This window comes from Gracilinanus agilis, chromosome 3 (assembly GCF_016433145.1).
Source record: "Gracilinanus agilis isolate LMUSP501 chromosome 3, AgileGrace, whole genome shotgun sequence".
Classification (NCBI taxonomy): Eukaryota; Metazoa; Chordata; class Mammalia; order Didelphimorphia; family Didelphidae; genus Gracilinanus; species Gracilinanus agilis.
In genome coordinates this window covers 511952411-511976001 of record NC_058132.1, presented here as the reverse complement: position 1 = coordinate 511976001, position 23591 = coordinate 511952411, and the positions used below count along the sequence as shown (strand labels likewise).

General features: G+C 34.4%; 1 protein-coding gene across 1 annotated transcript in view; it reads left to right on the top strand.

Moving 5' to 3' along the window:
* Positions 1–23591, top strand: part of MYO16 (myosin XVI) — a 719254-nt gene that overhangs the window by 297280 nt on the left and 398383 nt on the right. The window contains exon 14 of the mRNA XM_044669338.1: positions 555–702. Within this exon, the coding sequence (XP_044525273.1) occupies positions 555–702 (148 nt within the window). The remainder of the gene's footprint in view (positions 1–554; positions 703–23591) is intronic.

Below are 23591 nucleotides of genomic sequence, written 5' to 3'. Positions count from 1 at the left end.
ACAAATACCTATCTCAATTTATAGTCCTATGTGTCACATTTCTTATAGTCAAACCCCTAGATATCAGAATATTTGTTTACAGGGTGCTGGCTTATTGGAATGGTTTCAACAGAGGTGTTGGAAACCTCCAACTATATACCTTTTTATGTTTAGGATAATGCATAAAATCCAATCCATTTCTGCATTTGCTACAAAAAGTTTCTCCAGGTATTCAGGATAGCAAAGGAACAATAGCTTCCATTTCATTTGTGAGGTTTTATTTTCCAGGGTATTTTCTAGATAATATATCCCTCTTTAATACAGAGAATACTTCAGTACTTCAAAAAATAATTCATGAAATGAGAAAAAAATCATTTCATTTCTGTATGCAGTGTTAGTGCTCTAATGGCAACATCCTCTCAGATTTACATTTTCTGCTACATTTTATCTTAAAGGACTATATAGTAAAATAAAATGAGTCCATGTTACAAAGCATTATACAAATAAATAAAATACACGAAAAATTAATGAACTGTAAATTATTTAACTGTATCTCTTTTTTTTTTCAAAATCAGGCAGGATTTATACTTACATGCTAGAGAAGACCCGGCTTGTTTCTCAACCTCTCAGCCAAAGCAATTTTCTTATTTTCTACTTGTTGATGGATGGGCTGACTGCTGAAGAAAAATATAGTCTGCACCTTAACAACTTATCTTCACACAGGTAAGTGATTAAGCATTTCCAAGGTAATTAATAATAAGATTTTGATTAAAAATTTGATTTTTCTACAAATAGCTTAGGATTTCATAAAGATAGAGAAAAATGGCTAATAAGAACAGAAAAAAGTTATTTTCACTATAAATTTAAAATCTGAGCTCCTTCAAACTTAACTCTCAGGTGTATATTCATATTTTTCTAAGTTTCAAGGCTGAAGGTAAAAATGATAGTGTTTGTGTGTTTTAACACTCAACAATAGAATTTTACATATGGCAAGTTAAAAAGTTTATCTCATCATTATAGAGATCAGAGACTTAGAGGACATCTACCCCATTCTAGTATTTTCTCCACTAAGGTTACTTTTCATATATTTTGTATGTATCTTGTAAATCCCTTTTTATATGCATTTTGCCTCCCCATTCAAATATAAGCTCTTTGGAGACATCTTCTTCTTGATATCCTCAGAACTTGAAGTAGTATCTGTCATATAATATGTCTTGATAAATGCTCATATTTGATTGATTGGTCTAGTCATTTCATTAAACTTGAAGATATCTTAGTAATTATGTAGTCCAAAATCTTCTTTTACAGAATAGAAACCTGAGGCCAGAGAAGTAAATTGATTTATCTAAGACTGCTTGACTTAGAAATTCCAGAGAAAAGATTAGAACCAAGATCTTCTGACTCCAAGTCTGGTGCTTTTCCCCCCATAGAACACAACTTCTCAAGTCTTCCTTCTGTCATTTCCTTATTCTTCTCTCTTCATCCCTTTTCATCCTTCTAATCCTTCACCCCTACACATAAATCTTTGAAAGACTATTTAATGTGACTGCTTAGTATTATTGCCCTATGAAACTGAGCTCCAGAAGGGTTAAGATATTTAAATTATGGTTAAAAATTTGTGCATAATACTAAATAGAAAGAATCTGCTTGCTCAGAGTCATGGCTTTACCTTTCGATATACAATTCTATATACAATTGACTCAAATATCTCTTTCCCCAACCCCAACCCCACAGTATTTCCCACTTTAAGAAAGTATAAATATCAGTTCTAACAAAGAATGTGTGTGGGGCAGAGTGGAGCACTGAAGTTAAAAGAACTCTGAAAAAAAGTAAAATTTTTCATTATTTATAGCTTCCTAATATTTTTACTAATTAAAAACCAATGATATTAATGCTTTTGTTGTTTATGTTTTGTTTTTGTATAACTAATGTCCATATTTCTACATAAATAGAGGGATGTGCAGAACATCTTAAAAATAAAATCTATCCTTCTCCAAAATAATTCCAATCTAGTTTGATACTCAGCTAGATTTCTTTTTCACATTCTCTGTGGGGGAAGCACAATTATTAATTTATTTATCTCTGGTCATTCCTTTTATTTCTCTTCCTCAACATAGTTTGAAGTTACTAAGCATATTCAAAAATTGTAACAGTAGGAGATGCTTTGCCAAGAGTCCCCACAGGAAAAACCTCAGCAAAATCTTGAATAATTCAGTCCCCATGAACAAAGCTGTTATCTCATCAAAAATCTCACAAGCATCCAAAAAGGACAAAGTCCTATTCCTCAGCAGATCTATATACCCCATCTTCAGCTTCAGAAGTAATTTATAACTCAACATTTGGAGAATAATGCTTTTCTCAGCAAGTTTTACTGGGATCAATTGCACCGAATGAGATCTTGTATTGGTAATTAAAGGTTTTACTTAGATAGCATAGATGAGATTTGACAAAATCACATAGCACTGGGACTTTAATTTGTCCAGGGATCTCTTCTTGGTTTACAAATCAAAGATGTTAAATGAGATCCTTCCCTGAAATTATTTTGTGCTCAGCCAGATGCATTCTAGATATTAAAATATTTAACCTCTCATTTCACTGATCTCTCTAGTCAGTTCTTCATCTTTTAAGAACTGAACAATTTGTAGATGAACATATGCTTGCTCATGTCATGATTCTTTTGAAGTACATCACCTATTCAAATGGCAAGCATTTATGATATACATATTATGTCGAAGGCAAGAATAACGATAAATGATTATTTTTTTAAAAAATAACTTTTTTTGTGCTTTATTCAATGAATCTAATTTATGTCTTAGTTTATAAAGACAAATGAACAGAAACCACATAACTTAGCAGTTCCCTCCATCTATAAATAAAATCTTTTCCCTAGAGTCCCAATACTTACAATCTATAGTAATGTGTTGTTTTTTTTTCTCTAGCTCTACAAAGATGAGAGGTAATTTCAGGAGATAATATTTGTTTTTAAAGGTTATACAAACAAAAACCATCGCTACCTTGTATTTTTTTACTCTGTTTTGGAATTGATTTATATCAACTTGTATTCAATAGATTATCTTTGTGGATTTTTAAACATACTCATGAATTTTTTCCTGTAACTGCAATAATGCCTGCTGTATTGGGATAATTAACTAGAACAATTTATATATTCTTATCCTGTGATGTGTGACAAACTTTAGCCCATTACTTACAATTCCCCAAAGTTGTGTGTAGTTCCTGTGTCATCTTGACAAGCTACAGGACTGGCATTCACAAAAGGGTAATTTAGTTGTTATTGCTTCAAAACTGATGGCTGCTTATGAATCGTCCACTTTAAGGAAATCCCTTACCCTACCTGTCCCCTCTGTTTCCTCTTGTTAAAATCCAGGATAGGATTAGATGATCAGATGATCTGTAAAGTTCCTTCTCTCTCCTTCCATACAGTGATACCTACCTATATAATTTTAAGTAAAAAATGGTACTACTGCTTCTAGACTAGACTTCCACTAGGTGTCCTTCGTCTCCACAAAGTCAAGGTTAGATACCATGAATACCATTCACATCAGATACTTCTGTTCTCAGTTCTCAATTTCTATTTCAGTTTTCTAAAAGTTTATTATTCAGTCACTATTTCTCTCTGAGTGAATAGAGGAGATACATCTCTTTTGTTTTGAGAAATATGTATAAATAATTGGATTTTGTCCCAAGAAACAAGGACTTACTGGAAATGTAACTAATTCTTTCCTTTTTCCATCTTGACATCATTGATCATTAGAGTTGAAAGATGCCCTAGAGACCAGCTCGCCCAGGTATTTATAATTTTGTACAAATTTGAAAATTTGTACATTTTATAAGTGTTATATATATTTTTTACGAATGAGGAAACTGAGACCAAGAGAACGGACCTTCTCAAGGTCATAAGGTTTCTTTAAAAAAAACAAAAACCTTATCTTCTGTTTTAGAATCAAACCAAGAATCAGTTCCAAAGCAGAAGAGCAATAAGGACTAAGCAACTGGGGTTAAATGACTTGCCCAGCGTCACATAGCTACATCACACAGGTTCCAAATGATACAAAAATAATTTGATCATACATCTTCCAATTACAAATGCAGAATGTTTTCCACTATGTCTTTTTCTAAACAGATCCAGGGGTCTATGTACCCTAAGTCTGAGACAAGTGATCACTGAAGTCCAAAGAAATGATTCATTCACCCTTGTGATCTCTCATCATAGAACTGATGTCAGTATTAGCTGTGAAAGATGCACTATTTCAATTTTTCATATTTTTAAAAATAAACTGAAAGCCAGCTTCAGATTGATTTTCTTTGTGTGAACTATGTCTCACCCTCTGTGATGATAAAAGGAAACTCTGAGTCACTAGTTATTTGCACTCATGATTGCTGCCTAAAAGAATACCTATCACAGCAGAAGCCAACTAGAATTTGAATTTGGTGAGAGCTGATTCTTTATTAAGTTTTGAACAGTTAGTCTCCGGTGATCTGTAATTTTGTTCAGATATAACATTCAGTCAGCCAAGATGTATAATAATTCTTCTACAATTCTTAATATATATGTGTGTATATATGTTGGACAAAGATTTCTATGTTCTTCTGAATAAAATGTAATTTTTCCAATAAGGCATCATACACATATATGTCAGTAAAATGTATATTAGTATGTATACTAATATAGACTTACATATGTATAATATATCACAAATATACAAAATACATATACACAGATAGATAAAGACATTTGACAATAGAAAATTATGAGGAACTGTACTATAGTACTATATTCTATTTATCAATCTTACAATCTAAATCAGTTTATGATATTGTGATCAGTATTTTTTGCCATGAATCTATACACCTGATTCTTATACAACAGTCATAGCTTTTGCTCAGACCCATAGTTCAATGACTTTGCAACTTAATAGGACCAGCCAGAGTTTGTGTTCCACTGGCATAACCTTTGGGAATGTTGAGTCATCAGTGCATAATGAGTTAGGATTTTAATAGTGTTTCCTATATGAATGTTATGCTTAATAGGACAAATATTTCATACAATAAATTAGTAAGAGTACATCTTAACATATTATTTAGTTTAGTAATATAAAATTTAGTATTCTAATATAAACATTAGGTCAAGACATTGTATTATCTTGTTTCCCAGGCTTTTTTGCTTATAGTTTCCTCTTTTGTATATAATATGTCACTTCTTTTTCTTCACATTTTAACCAGCTAAATCTGAAAGAGGTTTAATGAATGAATGAATTCTTGAATGATAATATTGCAATATATTTGGGAAAAGTAGTCATTTACTATGGATGTGTTATTAAGTAATACTTAGAATAAAATTAATTGAAGTTCACAAAATCTTTGAGTTCACAAAGTTGTTGTTTTAATTGAGAATAGGATAAATTGATTCTTGGGTATTTTGATGCTTCACTTTATTTGATGCTTCAATTTCTGAACCACATTCTTGTGATACAATCTATCCCTTCAGGTTTCCACTCCAAGGTGTGATGACAATTTAGGACCTAATAGAGTTTTAATTACTAATAACTCCTTTAAAGTTTAATACATTGAAGTTCCAAAAATGATTGGACTATCACTACCTAATCAGTCAGACACATTTCAATGATGTGGGTGGTGATGGACCACTGGTGCTCTGCTCTCACTCTTTAAGTACAGAGTCCTGAGAAACTGAAATTTATATCACAGGCTGTTATTCAGGGACCTGGGTCAAACTCTAGTGTAACGATGTATAAACACATGATTAATAGTCATATCACTGCATTTCAATGTAGGATAAGGACCCTTGTCTGTGGAACTGAAATCTACAAAAACTCTCAAATATTCTAGAACCTCCTCTAAGCCTCCCTCAAAGACAAGCAGAGTGCTGGATTTTGAATCAGAATACTTGGATAGACATCCTGGCTCTTCTGTTTACTACTTTTGTAACTTTAGATTAATCACCTGATCTCTCTGAGACTTAAAGATTTTACCTTTAAAATTAGAAGGTTGGAATAGAATTAACAAATTGTTCCTAAGAATTCATAAGAAACTGAGAATTTCCTGAAATGAACCTGAAGAGAGTCCCACCAGACCTGTATGACTTCTCAGACCCCTTCTAGTTCCAATTGTATGATCTTTGATTCAATGTCCTGGTTTAAATCTCCAATCTATACTTCTGTATATCTGGACAAGTCATTTCCCTTCTGTCACTATTAGTTTCTTCATCTGTGAAAAGAGAGACCTAGATTAAAGCATATCTCACATCCTTTCCAGCTCTTGAGCTTAACTTTATCATGACTTTTGACAAGTCAAATATATTTTCTACACCTTAATTTTCCTAACTAGCTAGGAGTCTTAAGTAAGTGTTGTTGATGATATCAAATCATTTTGTGAGATTGATGAACATAATTTAGAGGCCATGATACAGTTTCTCATAGTTTTAGAATATCATATATAATATTATTTATGATATATATGTATACCCACAAATATTATTTATGATATATATGTATACCCACGGGGCAGCTGGGTGGCTCAGTGGATTGAGAGCCAGGCCTAGAGACTGGAGGTCCTAGGTTCAAGTCCGGCCTCGGACACTTCCAGCTGTGTGACCTTGGGCAAGTCACTTGACCCCTATTGCCCACCCTTACCACTCCTGGGCCAAGGACGGTCCCTAGCCCGGATGAAAAAGGAGGAGGGTTGGGCGTGGGGCTAGCAACCCCACCCTGTAAAAACTACATCTGCTAAAGAAACTGCAACCTAAAGTAGGGGCAGCTGGGCTAGCTCAGTGGATTGAGAGCCAGGCCTAGAGACGAAAGGTCCTAGGTTCAAGTCCGGGCTCAGACACTTCCCAGCTGGGTGACCCTGAGCGACTGTGTGACCCATTGCCTACTGGTTGTGGTCCTGTGCTCCTAGAATGGAGTCCCAGGATAAAAATAAATGTATACCCACATGTGTATATGTCTGTATATGTGTATATATCTCCAAATCTAAGGTGCATCCATATAACTCTCTACCTTTCTCTCTCTCTCCCTCTATCTGTCTCTCTTTCTCTCTCTTTTTCTCTCTCTCTGTTTCTCTCTGTTTCTCTCTCCTTCACTCTTCCCTTTGTTCTTCCCATTTTCATTTCCACATCTGGACATATATTTAATATCTTATCATATCTACATATATATCAGGTACAAAATGTAGATATGTAGTATAATAGAATTTGAGGAACTGAAATGACACCATCTTGGTAAATGACAAGTGCATGATGTTTAGTAGTAAAGCAAGAAAATTCTTACTAAGATCTGTTAGGGGTAGTGTTCAGAACATTTGACAAAGAATAAGTTCTTATAGTAGATTGAAACTATTAAATTAGTGTTTAATATTTTTTACGATTCATTATTGCATTGCTTAACATATTGCTTACATGGAATTTCTGAGAGTATGAATACTGAAACAATATATGGCTTTTCACCTATATTATAATAACAGTCTTCTAATTGTCCTTTTACCAGACTTTCCCTACTCAATCCTTTATATTTTTCCTTCAAAGGTATCCTTTGCTCAAAATCTATGATAATCTTCCTAAAGCAGAGATGTGACTACATCAGTCCTCTAATAAAAGACCTTCAGGGATTCCCAATTATTGACTGTAGGATAAAACCAAAACTAATTACCCCAACATTTAAAGTCCTCTGGAATCTAACTCCAATGTTTATTTCATATTGATAATTTATGATCTAGCCAAACTGAACTACTAGACACTCTGCAAATTCTATACACCCTTGATCATTTATGATTAAGGTTTCCATTTTTGTTCTGCTCTTTTAAGTTCAAAGATCATTCATTCTCCTTGGAAGAGAAAATGGAAGGAAAGTAAGAATGGGATAATTCCATCTTCTCACTATTGTTATCAATATTTCTTTCACTTTAAACAGCTGTGCTTTCTCCACCCCTCTTATCTCTCTTTCTCTCTGGCTCTCTCTCCTCTGTCTGTCTTTGTCTCTGTGTGTGTTTGTATCTCTGCATCTTTCTCTGTTTTTCTATTTCTCTTTCTTTTGTGACCTTTCTCTTATCCTCAACATAGCTTTAAAAAATTAAAACAGCAAGTTGTTTGGTTTTGTTTTGGGGAAGAAGATGTACTTAACCTACATTATGGGCCTCAATTTATTATGGGTTTTATAATTCTAAGATAATCATTACACAGTACTATAATATCTTTTTGCTATCATCCTAATTTAATTGCTCATTGTCCTTTTTTTCATCTTCTGTTCATTTACTTTAAATACCTAAGTTAATCTATTGGTTTCCTTTGAATATACATCAATTTTTCTAAGCAATTGTCTTTGTTTGGATCAGAGTTCCATTTTTTTCAGAGTTCCATTCTTGAGAGATTCACTTTCGATTTGATCCAACTTTTAGACCATTGCACCCTCTCTATTTCCTCCTTAAACTCTTTGAAAAATGTTTCCCTAAGTATAAGATGCATAATAGCTAGTAGCCTTTTTGTCCTCATTTCATAAACTATTTTGGAGACAATGTGATATAATGTATCATGAGATAGACTTGCATTCAGGAAAATCTGCCTGAGAAGTTTACCCATTCACTGCTGTTTGTCAAGTCACTTTACTTCCCAAAATACCAGTTTCCTCATCTGTGAAATGGGCAAAATAATTGCACCTTCCTCACAGGATATCAAGAGGATAAAATTTGATACTGTAGGTAAAGTGTTTTGCAAAGCACTAGGTAAATGTTGGCTAATATTACTTCTTGTAGGCAAGAATTAAATTAAGAATAACAGAAAACAGATTCTCAGTCTTTTGAAGAATAAATTTATCATTAAAGGTCATAAATGTATTAGCTCCTTCACTTTAGGAAAAGGAATATCCCAACCAGCAGCTATCTCGAACATGAAAGTATCCTGTCACTCACCTTCATGTTTCTGAAAAAGGTTTGTGATCTGTTCCACAAACTGTTCATCCAATTTTTCCTTCTGTCTGGGTGGTCTGGAATATGCCTCGTATATAATATAATTTCTCTTTTTCCCTGCAGCCCTTCAAATATTTGTACCTAGTTATTATATCTCTAAAATAAACATCCCGAGTTCTTTCCATTGACTGAAATTTAACATTTCTTATTGCTTGCAATTGGGTTTGTGTCTCTTCATCTGTAACACACACACACACACACACACACACACACACACACACACACACACACACACACTCTCTTTCCTTGTCTCTGATATCTGTTCAAACTATCATCCTGTTGCTTCTCTCTCATTGCTAAATGCTTAAAAGTAGTCATCTATTCTCACAACCTTCTCTTTTCTTCACCATGCATCTATTTGTTTTCAAACCTTTACAATTTGACTTCTAGTCCAAAAATTCATCTGAAACTGTTCACTAACTCCCAATAATCTTTTTCTCTCTTTTTGTTTTGATTTTGTTTTGTTTCTTTTATTTAAGATGAACAATGTGGCAGTTTGTTTTATTTTTGATAACTTACATTTTCATATAATATTCATTTCCAAAAATACTTCTACCTCCCCAAAGTGATCTTTCCATTTTAACAGATTCTAAAAAGCAAAATCATCATTATCAGACAAAACAAAACCAAAAAATCTGTAACAAGCTTATTGGCATGTGCAACATTCCACACCCAAGCTTTGTGAGATAGCCAGTTCAACTATTATCCTTATTTTACAGATAAGAAAATGGCTTTAGAGAAGCTAAATGACTTTCCTGTAGTCTTATTGATGGCAAAGGCCAGATTCAGGATTCAAAACTACATCTCTTAGCTCTATACTATGTGTTTATTTCACTATATTATAGTGCTTTTCAACATAAAAATAGTTTTTTTTTCAATTAGGTGATAATAGACATTATAATGTAATAAAGACAGAGTTGAACATGGAATCACTGAAACTGAATTTGGAACCTGGCTATATCAATTAATACTTCATGGTCTTTGGCAAGTGAAACACAAGTTATTGGTCTTTAAAATACAGAGATTAGAAAAAATGAATTCTGATGTTCCTTCTAGCACCGAATAAAATAATCCTTTGTTGGATGTGATAGGAACCACACTTTCTTTCCATTGATGAGAATCTACTTAAGAAAGATCCAAATTATATTGAAAATGCATTATAGGGGGCAGCTGGATAGCTCAGTGGATTGAGAGCCAGGCCTAGAGACGGGAGGTCTTAGGTTCAAATCCGGCCTCAGACACTTCCCAGCTGTGTGACCCTGGGCAAGTCACTTGACCCCCATTACCTACCCTTACCCCTCTTCCACCTATAAATCAATACATAGAAGTTAAGTGTTTAAAATTTAAAAAAAATTATAAAAAAAAAGAAAATGCATTATACTCTGTACTTTTAAATTATTCTGTTCTTTTAAATATATTCAGAATAAGCATTATGATGCCAATAATATAGATCCAGTTAAACCTAGATACAATCGGAATGAAGTCAGTGACCAATTAACATTCTACAGGACAGATGCTGAAATATGCCTTCCTTATGTGTAGAAGAAGCAGAATGGGAGGAGGGGAACCCAGCCTTTGGAAGAAATGAGGAATGTGTCTGATTGTTTTGCTTAACTATTTTTCTTTGGAGGTGGTGGGGAAGGATTCAATGTTGCTGGGAGAGGTCAGTATTCTAGGAGATGACTCTGCCTTAAAAAAGCAAACAGCATCAATATACCTCCTTAGAGCAGCCACACATGGAGTGTCCACAATTCCTGCCTCCTTCTTGATATTGTCTAAGTCGCCACAAGAGAGAGAGAAACCAGTTTCAAATGCCAAAGTTGTTGACTGTACTCTGATGGTTTTCTACCTCACTACCTGTAATTTTCCATTTTCGCTTCTTGATCTTCCTTCCTTCATCTGCCAGCCAAGATTATCTTCCGCATTCATTGTGTGAATCCTGCCTCCCTTCTTCTTTCTGTTCTCTGGAACTCAGCTTTCTCTGACACTTAAGCCTCTCACAGTCTCAACTCAGTGCATATATATTTTTCAGGTCCAAATAGAGGCAAAATTCAGACCTTCAAATTTAATGACAGACCTCATAGTGAATCTACTCAGAACTGGGAAGTTCTGAATGACTTTTACTAGATAATTGCTTTTCTGGTTAGACTTGAAAGGGGTCTTAAATATGATCTGATCCAAACACGTATAAATGAAGATACTGAGAAACAGAGGAGTTCATTGACTTACTCAAGATCTTAGCGAGAATAAATAGAAGAGCTAAAACTCCTTACTCCTACCCAGTGTGAGGTTCTTTTTACTAGACTGTGATGTTAGCTCTCATGGGGAAGCAAAACAATCAAATCACAAATTGTCAAGTATAATCAGTACCCAAAGTCCCCACAAATACTTGACCAATGGCTAGAATAAAACATTGCATGTGTTGTGTGTTCAGTAATAACAAAGCATGCTTTGCATGTATTATCTTGTTTCATCCTCACAACTTTGTGGGTGCTGTTAAGTGGAGTTTAAATATAAGGGAACTAAGGCTGAGGGATGAAATGACCAGTCCTGGGTTACCCACCTATTAGTGTCTGAGAGAGGATTCAAACTCGGGGGTTCTTGACTCAGTGTCTAACACTATTCATTACTCTACTTAAATACCTAATTGTGCAATTATTTGTTGATGCCAACAATAATAATTTATCTTTGATTTTTATTGCTGATTTTCCTCCAGAGAACGTGAACTCCTTGAGGACAAGGGATATTTCATTCTCATCTTTGTATCCTCCTCAACTACCACTGTGCTTAATCATAGTTGTATAATAAATACTTGATAAACAATCATTGATTAATTGATTTGGGATTAGTCTTGCCATAAGAAAGAAGGAAGAAAAAAGATGACACTTCTGGTCCCTGGGTCCCAGGTTGGGAGCACAGAATAGTTCCTCTCTCCCCGAGAAGTCCAAGATTTTTATAACCCATGAATTTTAAGTGTATGTGTGTGTATGTATTTATGTGTATATATATATATACACATATATATATATATATATATGTGTGTGTGTATACACATACATATATATGTGTGAATGCATTCTATACGTGTTTTCCTTTGTAATCTTATGTATAAGCTGCCCCAAGTCTTAGTGCTTAAAACTGCCCAAAAATGTTAAACACACGGTATCTTATTTTATAAATTTTAAAACATTATAAAGGAGTCCATAGGTTTACCCAAGTAGGGAAAAGAAACCATGGCACACAAAAAATGTAAAGAGCCTAAGAATCTCTACCCCTTAGAGAATTTGTAGCAGCAATGAAATGCCATCTTTCTTCCCTTAACTGGCTAATATATCATTTGCCCTTTTTCAAACGTAAAGGGGTAAGTAACCACATTGTGGTATCTAAGTGCTATAGTTGGCACAACAAATAAGTTGTGTTTGATGAGCTTCTTTGCTTGACTAAAATTATCAAACATTTATTTCAGGAAACCAACTATTTTAAAAGCTTTTTGATCTCCTTTTGTACACAAAGGTAGCATAAGATATTTTCCAAATTATTGTGTAACGTTTTGTGCTTGAGTTGTTAGTAACTGTGATCATTACCAACCTTGAACTCGTTTATTTGTGGAATTGTAAAATATACCCAGAGGCCTACAGGCTGCTGATTATAGAAATACACATTTGAATACAAATGCTATCCAGCATTCAAAACCTGCCCAGCAAGACTCCTAACATGATCTGAAAACTCCCAACAGCATGAGTCCAATACCCTCTCTCCACTTTTAGAAAAGTCTATCTTTTTGCATTTGACCAGTCCAAACATTTTTGGGTTACAAGAATCAAAGTACAACTCTAGAGCAAGTAAACCATCCACCACTGTGAAATGCTTATTCCAGTCATGAAAAGGTCATTGGTGACACATTCCCAATTTTAATCCTACCCATGCTGGTCAGCCTATTTGCAAATATAAACTAGTACTTGAATATTTATTCATAAGGATTTGCCCTAAAGACTAAGAAGCATCTAAGCAAAGTACATCGAGTGCTAAACTTAGAGACAAAAAGACATAGGCTTATCTCATCTTTAACCCATATTTTATATGAGCAAAACACTTAACCTACCTGAGCCCAGGAGTCTTTATGGTGTAGGCTCTCATAACTCTTCTATTTTATGGCACCTTAACTGGTCTATTTTGCTCCTAGTCTCTCCCCCTTAACAATACATCCTTTTTATAGTTTCACAAATAATCTTCCTAATGACTATGTTCTTCTCCTCCTGCTCCATAGCCTTCTTTGGATCTCCATTACCTCAAAGTAGAGAAAAATCAACAAATAGCTAGAATCTGAAGCCACCAGCGAGAGCATGTAGCTTTGTTTCCTTATCGTCTTTGATATATCACCGGACAAGTTTTTAAAATACGTAATTTTATAACCAAGCTCTCCTTTTGAAAGAGATATTTAAAGTTATAGTTGTTCAATTGCTTTCCTAATGGTTGGATTTATTAAATTATGGTATTATTCAGTTCTTGGCCACAGGAATAAAAATTGAACTTCCTTGGCCAAAGGAGGAGTGTTGAGAACAATATTGTTGTACCCAGTGAACCTCAGATCAAATCCAATGAGCTTTATCATCTGAGGCAAACTCTTTTCATTCTCTGAACCTCGTTTTCTTTATCTATTTTATTGTGCTAGACTAGTGAGCATCTCAGTTCCTTTCTAAATCAATGAAAAACAAATTTGAAATGTTTGTTTTTCTTTAGTGGGATGGTACTTTCATATAGTTCTGAATTTCTTAGACTCACAAGAGTATTTAACTTGGGGTCTGAGAATGTATTTTTAAAATACATATTTTTATAACTACTTCATTATAATTAATTTTAGGGTCATTCCCTTTGCAATCCTATGTATTTTATTTATGCACTAAAAACAACTATTCTGAAAAGAAGCCAATAGACTTCACAAGATTGCCAAAAGGGTCCATGACATTAAAAAAAGAAAAAAAGATTAAAAAGCTCTGGGTCAGAGGCTGGATTTGTATTCAGCACTTTACTGTTTTTAAATTTCATTTGAACCTGACCTTGCCTATTCACATCAACTAATAAAGGTTTTCTCAACTCTGTTGCTGAGATTGACATCTTACTACTTGTCTCATTTTCTTGTGCCCAGAACATCATGAGCCTGGACATGATCTCATGACTTGCTGGTAGAGAAGTTATAAGATTGAGGAAAGCACGTGGATTGCTTTGTTTATACCATTGTTTGTCTGGGTTATGAGGAATTAAAGCAATAGTGACCACTTTGGAATTTAGCTAAGGGATCAGCCAAAGCCATCTCATATAAACATACTTACTAATTCCTTCTTGGTTAAACTGTTCCAAAAACTACAATGCTCCTACTTCCACCAACATTTTCTGTTGGCAAATCTTCAGGTATTTTGCTTGCCTCTTATAAAGCCAATGAAGTTCTTGTGTACAAGTTTGCATTTTACTCTACACTCATGGTTCCGATTTATGTAACAATGTTCACAATGGAATTTCAGAGTGGTTGGCAAATATTTTTTGATTATCACGTAACATTAAGCTCACTTGGGGAAGCAGTAAAAAAAGTCAGGCAAATAGAAATTGAAAAAATTATAATTGATTATTAATAAACTCATAGCAAACTATGATAATCAGAACATCATGGTGAAAATAATAGCCTAAAAATATAATACTGACTATGAACATTCAAAGATCAGCTGGAATGAATGAGTTCCTGAGGCTAGTAATCAGGGAAAGAAAAGACTATAGTAATCCTTGCTCGGCTGACTAGTACTTTGGAACAAGACAAGTGAATTACTCCTTCTAGGTATCATTCCTAAGGACAATCAAGAGCAATGTCATTGAACTAATGACCACAAGTAATGAGATTACAAATGAAGTAGTGCCTGCCTCGAGAGAATAAAATTGAAAAATGGAGCAAATTTATCTAATTAAATCTAAGTCCTTAGCTTCAGAATTGGTTCTTTTTAATTTTCAGAAATATAAAAGACTACGAAGATCATTCCTTATAATGAAGTGAAATAGAAATTGTATAGTTATAGAATAAGCATCAATAAGCTTCTTTGTTTTTGGAAAGGAAGAGATTTCAGTACTGCAGGAATTTCTAATATCATCAACATAAGTATTACTTCTACTGACAGAAATTACAAATACTCCCTAACTTGGTAGATGGTTTTTGAGAGTTCTGTGTTTGAAATAGTTGTAACTTGAAGTCTATCTAACCTTTCTAAATTTAGCAAGGCTGATCTTTATATAGTAGACTTTTTAGAGCTCACACTCTGAACCCAAGGAGATCTCAGAGAAAAGACAAAGTTGAATTGATCCTTAGTAAAAGAAATAAAGGAAGAATGATTAAAAAGTTAAAATAAACTATTTAGGCTATGATTTGTTTCAATTTAAGCCTCTATTTCTAGGGGTTTTTTGTTCATTAAATAAGAGCTTAACTCTTGAATATAACCTCTCATGAATAAAAGTGTATTTATATTTCATCAATATTTTAGAGCTTTCATGATTCACCTTTCTTACCAGGGTTTGGGGTCAATAAATTTATTTTCATGACCTGGCAGTTTTAATGAAGGCAGATGCCCTAGTTAAAAAAAAATAAACCATTAACCTCAGTGACAGAAGGTTAAAAATAAATTCAGATCATGATTTTTTTTCAGTTCTTAAAATTTTTTATTTACAGTTGCCAGTTCCTGGGTGACTAAACATTCTGATCTGATGCCTGGAAGTAGGATTTTCCTTCTTTTAAAAAATCCTTTATTAATTACCTCCTTTGTCCAGGGCACAGTGTACAACTCCGGGGATGAAAAACAAATAAGAAAAACAATTTAGACTTTGCTCTCAATTAGGTAATAATCAAGTGTGGGTTAGACCACTATGTTTATACATTATTGTGCCAAAAGAGAGATTCAGAAAATGTGGCCCAGGAAAAATTGAGTTCAAAGAGTTTATTTCTCTTTAGGGGAAATCTGTGAAGTCTTCATGCATGCATCAAAGGAAGAATGAGGAGGATTTCAATAGGTATAGATGATGTGTTATATTGCAATAGAGGAAAGTGACCTTTGTGAACAGGTCATGTTAAGGAATAGCAGTCTATTTTAGATGGAATGTAAAGTGAAGAGAGTAAAGTTAAGTAACATTAGAAAAATAATCTGAAATAAAATTGTCATTGACCTTAAGTCCTAGGCTGAGATGGTTAATCCTAAAAGCAACAGATAGCCTAGAGATGGCTATGGAGCAGGAGAAGAACAGTCAAATCTAAGCATTTGGAAGGCTATTTTTACAACTATGTAAAGGATATATTGTTAAGGGGAGAGACTAAAGGCAAAACAGACCAGTTAAGATGCCATTAAAATAGACAAGAGGTAATAAGAATCTACATTATAGTCATTGCTAAGTCAGGGGCAAGATCATCAGACTAGATACTGAAATTTTAATCCTGGACCAGGTGTTCATTAACTATGTGACTTTGAGTGGGTCAGGTAAATTTTGTGGACTTCAGTTTTCTGATCTGTAAAATAAGAAAATTGGACTTCCATCTCTAACTTTCTAAGTCAAAATAGATTTAGGGGATATTTTGAAAGTAGTCATAACAGTGCTTAATTCAATATAGAGAGGATAAGTGAGATAGAGTAAGAAATTATTTTGCATTTTGGAGGCTGCCTGGCCTGGTAGACAATAGTATTATTGATGAAAATAAGGAAATTGGGAAGAAAAAGAGATTTAGGGGAGAAAATATTTGGAAATATTGAGTTGAAGGTGTTTACAGGATATTCAAGCAAAGGTACACAGGGGGTGAGTATAGATATGGGAGTGGAGCTTAAGAGAAAAACCTGAGCTGCATAGCTAGAATCTTGAACCATCAATCAGTAAGAGCATGTAGGCTTGTTTCCCAACTACTTTTGATACTACCACCACAATGTTGCTACTAGACTTGGTTTTTGGATATTTATTGCATGTCCTATTTATCTCAAATTAGAAAAAGAAGCAATTGAAAGTTATGAAATATTTTTGCAAGTGAAATTTGGAAATAAAGAGAATCATATGGAAATTAGCCTAAAGGAAAGAGTTTGGGGAAGTAACCATATTATACTGACAATGGTAAATGACAGTTCATGAGAGTTTGGGGGGAAAACTAAAGAAAGGAAATATTTCTGTGAAATATTCCCCTATCCAAACAATTCTCTGTATCAGTGCTGAATTTATGATCCTAAAAAATACAAAATTCTTAGCTTGTATTTAAAACTTATCATAATGTGACTTCTCCTTACTTTCCAAATTTTTTTCATATTACTATCCTTTATTCATTTTCCTTTACACTCCAATTTGCCTAGTTGCTTTTCCCTTATTATAAAATTCTATCCCCCGCCTCTATGCCCTTGCTTACTGAGTTCTGCAGAACCACACTTTTGCTTCCATTCCACCTTTGCCCTCAATTCCTTTAGAACACAGCTCAGGTGCCACCTCCTACATGACATCTTTTCTTATTCTTTTCCTCCCTATCAATTATTCATTCTCTCCTTCTCTCTCTTTCTCTCTTTCTCCCTCTCTCCCCCCTCTGTTTCTCGGTCTCTGTCTCTCTCCCCATCCCTCTGTCACTTGTACTTACATATATGAGGACATGTTATTTTTCCCAAGTAAAACATAAGCTCTTTACATGCCATACCCAGCTCCAAGTAAAGTGCCAATCCACAAGTTCGCTGCTTAATGGATATTTGTAAAATTTTCTTAAATTAGTAAATGTTAATGGCAATAATTAATTAGTTTTATATATTTTGAAAATCTTTAAACTCATAATATTAAGTCAATGTCTAGATATACGTATCTACACTTATTTTTCTGGAGTTTTGAAAAGACAAATGCTACCATATACATTTCTGGTATTTGAGGAGACAATGAAGAATTTCGTTATCTTGTCAGAGGAAGAAATATCATGATACAGATGAAAATTCAACTGAAGGAGAATGGAGTAAGTTGCTTCATAATATTATATTAATTTTAAGACAGAAAGGTGCAGAAAGTGAATACTCGATCTATGATAATGGAATAAAATAAGAAATCAAGAAGAGGGAGGATAGAATTCAAATAGTTTCCTGGAAGGCCTTTTTAGTGACCTTAAGATGAATCTATAATTAGATTTCTTAGGAATAGGGATGACAAATCAGAGAGTTTTAAGAAAGCCACAACATTGATGGTATTTTAGAACAGAGAATAGACAACTGTCAGAGGGAGCTCAGTAGGGATGCTGGGGATGGCATGTAGAGAATGAGGGGATGAAATGTTGGGAAGGGAGGCTTGTAGAACTGAAAAGTATAGAGAGCTGGAGATAAAGGAAAAGGAGATAAATGAGTTATGGAGGGAAACTAAAGGGAGGGGAAGGTAGAGGAAAAAAGTTTATTGAGATGAGGCTATTTGATGGAAAGTTGCTACAGTGAGATGGAGGAGTGGTATTATAAACTGATCCACACCATTAATCTGCCAAGTAGAGGAAGAAAGAGAAGAAAGCTTGTTTTCTGAAAGGGCACTATCTGAGATACTCAGGAAAATAGAAATGCACTGGCTTATATGGAGGTAGAATAAAATGATGCTAGGGAGTGAGTGTCTATTATCGGTAATGGTCTCTTGGAGACCTGGGGCTATTGGTGTAAATAGAAAGAATGATGGCTTCTATAGAATTCACACAAATCATTAGACTTAAGGTAAATATGAATTAATATTCTTAAAAAATACCTATTCCTTTGTGTTGAGTTGTAGTGGGAGGCAACATATTAGCCCTTTTCCCTCCAAACAAATGAGCTAAGGCATTTTTTACTTAAAAGGCACTGAAACTATCCTTAAGACATAATTTTTTCATGAGCTAAAGGCTTCACTTACTAATATCACGTTCTAGTTACACAAATACAAAGCAGTCATGAAGATCTCTAATCCTTCTCTCTAATGTTTGGTTGGTAGACCACTATGGCAACCCAGTGGCAGAAAAGTTTCATTCAATTGAATCAACTTAAGGTATCATTGATACATATCCATGTTGAATATCCTTCCACTATTGTTATTAAGAAATTTTCCTTTTGTTAACTCTTGAATGACATAGGAATATCTTTTTTATCCCAAAATTAAACTTATACTATGCAAAGAATGCCCTGAGTCAGGCACAATCCAAAACATGAGTACATTAACTTTAGAGTTCTTCCTTTTACTTGTTTCCACTGAGATCCTAAGAAGAAATATATTTTTGTGGTCTATTATAAATTATTTTTTAAACCCAGTGTAATAACTTTCTATTAAAATAATTTCCAAAAAATATCTGGATGACACACATGAAATTATTCTTAGTCACTATAGTCTCTCATTCTTGCTTCGGACTACAGCCAACCAAACACTTTAATCCACTGATATCTTCACTCACTCCTTTCTCAAAAACCTAAGGTGGGAGGCATAGGTATACTATACAGATAGGTAGATAGAGATCTATAGAGACACACATACATATATACGCAAATTTGTATATATAAATATATATATGTATATTTACACATACACAGTCATAAAACTATGAATCATGTATATTGCTTATTTATTTGCTTTTAAATATAATATATTTATTTTCTTTGTAGAGCATCAGAAAACATGAGCTATACCTTTATTTTTTCTGAAGGGACCATTAAGTCTAAACATCAGAAATTATAAGTCCCATGTTATTCAAGGAGGCAAAGCATATCGAAGAAGACTGGATGACTCTTAACTGACCTGTAGCTGCTTGGGAACATAGATATTAGCCTATAGATGGATAACAAAGCAGCTTGGTTTCCAACTAGGTTAATCAAGTGCCTTTCATCAGAACCAGGTTTACTTAAAATGTCAATATCAATGAAAATAAACCTAGTAACATTACGCACGATGTGACTGTTATCTGTAATGGACCCACCCACAGAAAATATTATCCAGGCACAGAACATTTTGTCCTACTGTCTTGCGACATCTCACCTGTTTAAACACTTCATGGTAAACAGAACATCATGCAATTATAGCAGAACATATTTGTTAATTGTCTTCTACAGAAAATCCATTGGGTTAAGGGGAGATGATTAAGTAATCCAGAAACATTACCTGTAAATCTGTATCATGAAATCTTTGCTTGCTCACCAGATAATAGGTAGTTTTTTCAAAAAAATAAACAGGTGAAGATGGTCTTAAAAGTAATAAATTAAAAATTCCAAAGAAGACTCTAAGTTCAGCTAATGAATATATGTTAATAAAATCTCTGTGGAACTATATAGTGACCAGACTCAAAATCATGGTTGTGGTTCATTGTTAGGTATCTTAAAAATACAGGTGTTTTGTTCAGTGTGACAAAATAGATTAGCCTCTTTCTTAAAGAGACTTGCTTGTGGTGGTGCTTTCAGAAACCTGTATAAACTTCCTGTCATTATTCGTTGACTGGAAACTCCCCAATGCCCTGCTCTGAAAAGGAACCCCTCCGTTTATCCCTGATCTTAGACAATGCACAGTGATATAAGGCATGCCAGCGAAAACAGTGTCCAGACAAAGAGCTCTGTCTGTCTGTCTTTTTTTTTCCCTGATGGATGGTGTTGGTAGATTCTGATTTTTCTTCCTCATATGCAGGACATATCCAAGTCAAGAGAAGAGCTACAGGAAATAAGAGGGAGGCAGGGAGACTCCCTGGATGGTGGGGAAGGGATTGATAATAATTCTATATACTTTCTTTGTATCCTTTTCAACCTGGAAGAGAACAAGAACACTACTTTTGTTACTAACTAGTGTTAAGGCTCTGGGCATTATTTCACCTATGTTACTTATACATGTAATATATTTGGATGTTCAATACACCAATGAATCTGGAACCACAAATATGTGGATGTTCACAGAATTACAGAATTTGAAAGCTGGGAGCAGCCATCTAATCTAACCCATTCTTTAAAGAAATCTTCATTAGAATATTCCTTATAAATGATGACCCAACTTGTGCTAGAAAATCTTGGGGGGGTGGGTTACTGCTTCTTTAGGCAACCTATTTCAGTTTTTGACATTTTAATTGTTTTGAAATTTTTCCTGACATTGAGCTTAAATTTACTTCTTTGCAACTTCCACCCATCTCTGTTCTGCCTTTCCTTTGGAGTCAAATAAGTCTCGTCCCTCCTCCAAAGAACATCCTTCAAACACTTGAGGACAACTATTATATATATATATATATATATACATATATATATATATATATCCCCTACAGCCACCCAGACTTCTCTTCTCCAGACCTTTAACTAATCCATATCTAAAATGGTCTTAATGACTTTCACCATCTGATTGCCTTTCTCCAGATCCATTCCCTCCACTGGTAGAACATATTCCTATCCTCCCAGAAATCCTCTTCTAGGGATGCACACAATATGGTGGCCACTTTTATTTGTCTCAACTCTCTCTTCTTATTAATAAGCCAGAAGTTATGGGTATGTATGGAAGACTAGTACGTCTGATGTGAGGGCTCTTTTCAAGGCAACTTTCCTCCTCTGGTGTCCACCTGCCACCCATCTCTCACCTGTGATTCCAAGAAACCATCTCAAGTTAAACCAGGTTGAGTGTAACCAACAGGCATCAAGCCCANTATATATACATACATATATATATATATATATCCCCTACAGCCACCCAGACTTCTCTTCTCCAGACCTTTAACTAATCCATATCTAAAATGGTCTTAATGACTTTCACCATCTGATTGCCTTTCTCCAGATCCATTCCCTCCACTGGTAGAACATATTCCTATCCTCCCAGAAATCCTCTTCTAGGGATGCACACAATATGGTGGCCACTTTTATTTGTCTCAACTCTCTCTTCTTATTAATAAGCCAGAAGTTATGGGTATGTATGGAAGACTAGTACGTCTGATGTGAGGGCTCTTTTCAAGGCAACTTTCCTCCTCTGGTGTCCACCTGCCACCCATCTCTCACCTGTGATTCCAAGAAACCATCTCAAGTTAAACCAGGTTGAGTGTAACCAACAGGCATCAAGCCCATCATTGAAGTAAAGTGGTATCTACTCCAGACGTAGTAGACTTCCACCAAAGGAAAGGGCCAGTGGGAATAACTTGTTCCAATGGCCATGAAGATAGCAGAAGTAGACACTCTGGAGAGCTTAGAACTTGGTTAGACATGGAAGAAGCCAAAGGCATCCACTACATTCCAGACTTTTATCTCATCACTGGACTTTGATGACTCTAGAAAAGAGGACAAGGCTAATGACTTTGTGCAATTATGCCTCACTTAAAATTAATTTATGCTTGAGTTAAAAGACATCACCAGTAATGCTATTTTGGTCATCTTCAAGTATAAAGGCCATCAACATGGTTAGCCTACTTACTACCTTTTCCAGGAACACATCTTTTTTATATCTTTTATAGCACTATTTTGTTAATATTGATTCATTCAATAACCTTTATCAATCTACTATTACTAATATCATTTATATAGTATTTTTTCAACTTTTACAAAATGCATGATTTTCACAACAGCCCTGTGAGATAGGTACTATTATTATTCTCATTCCAGAGATGAGGAAACTAAAGTTGAAGGGTTTTGTTTTATCAATTGCCACACAGTTTCTAAGTGTCTGAAACAGATTTTGAATTCTGGACTTCTTCATTTCAAGCTCAACACTCTTTCCACTCCTTCATAATCTCTAACTGATAGGCATTGTGCTACATACTTGATGTACCAAGACAAACAGAAAAAAATTTGCCTTCAAAAAGCTTTTTTGTGGAGAAACTTTTATATAATTAAATAGATTCAAACTTGAACTGAGCATAAATGGAAATTTGGGATTTTCTGAAATAGACAAGAGGAATGAGGGCATCCAGTGATAGGTGATGAAAACTTAGGAAAGGGGTAGAAATCTGAGATGGAATATCCTGGTATCACATTTTGTCTGGAATCACTTGACTGTCTTAGTTGTTTTCATTTGAGAATTCTGGTATTCTGTGAATAATAGCCATATAAATGGAGTATAGGTAATATAGTAGAGTACAAGGCTGACTGAGAGTCAAGAGATCCTAGATTCAAATCTAGCCTTAGACACTTCCTAGCTGTGTGACTCTGGGCAAATTACTTAACCCACATTGTCTAGCCTTTGCCACCCTTCTTAGAATTGATATTAAGATGGAAGGTAAGGGTTTTAGAAAAAATCACATATATATGTATATACATATATATGTGTGTGTATATGTATGTATATATATATGTAAAAATATATATGTGAAGAGAGAGAGAGAAAGTTGAAATACTCATGCAATTTCCTAAATTCAGTGAAATTTGCTCTCTTTCTCTTCACTTCTGGTCCAATTATGTCAATAACAATAATAAAAAATATTTATAAAAGACATAGTAAGTACCAGGCACTATGCTTTTTAAGATTTTACAATTAACTCATTTAATCATTACAGCAACCCTGAGAGATAAGTGTTGATATCATTATCCCTTTTTAAATAGGAGGAAACGGAAGCATGTGGAGAGTAGGTGACTTTCCCAAGGTCACACAGAGCGTATCTAAATTGGAATCCTGATTCCAGACCCATTGTTCTAGCCATT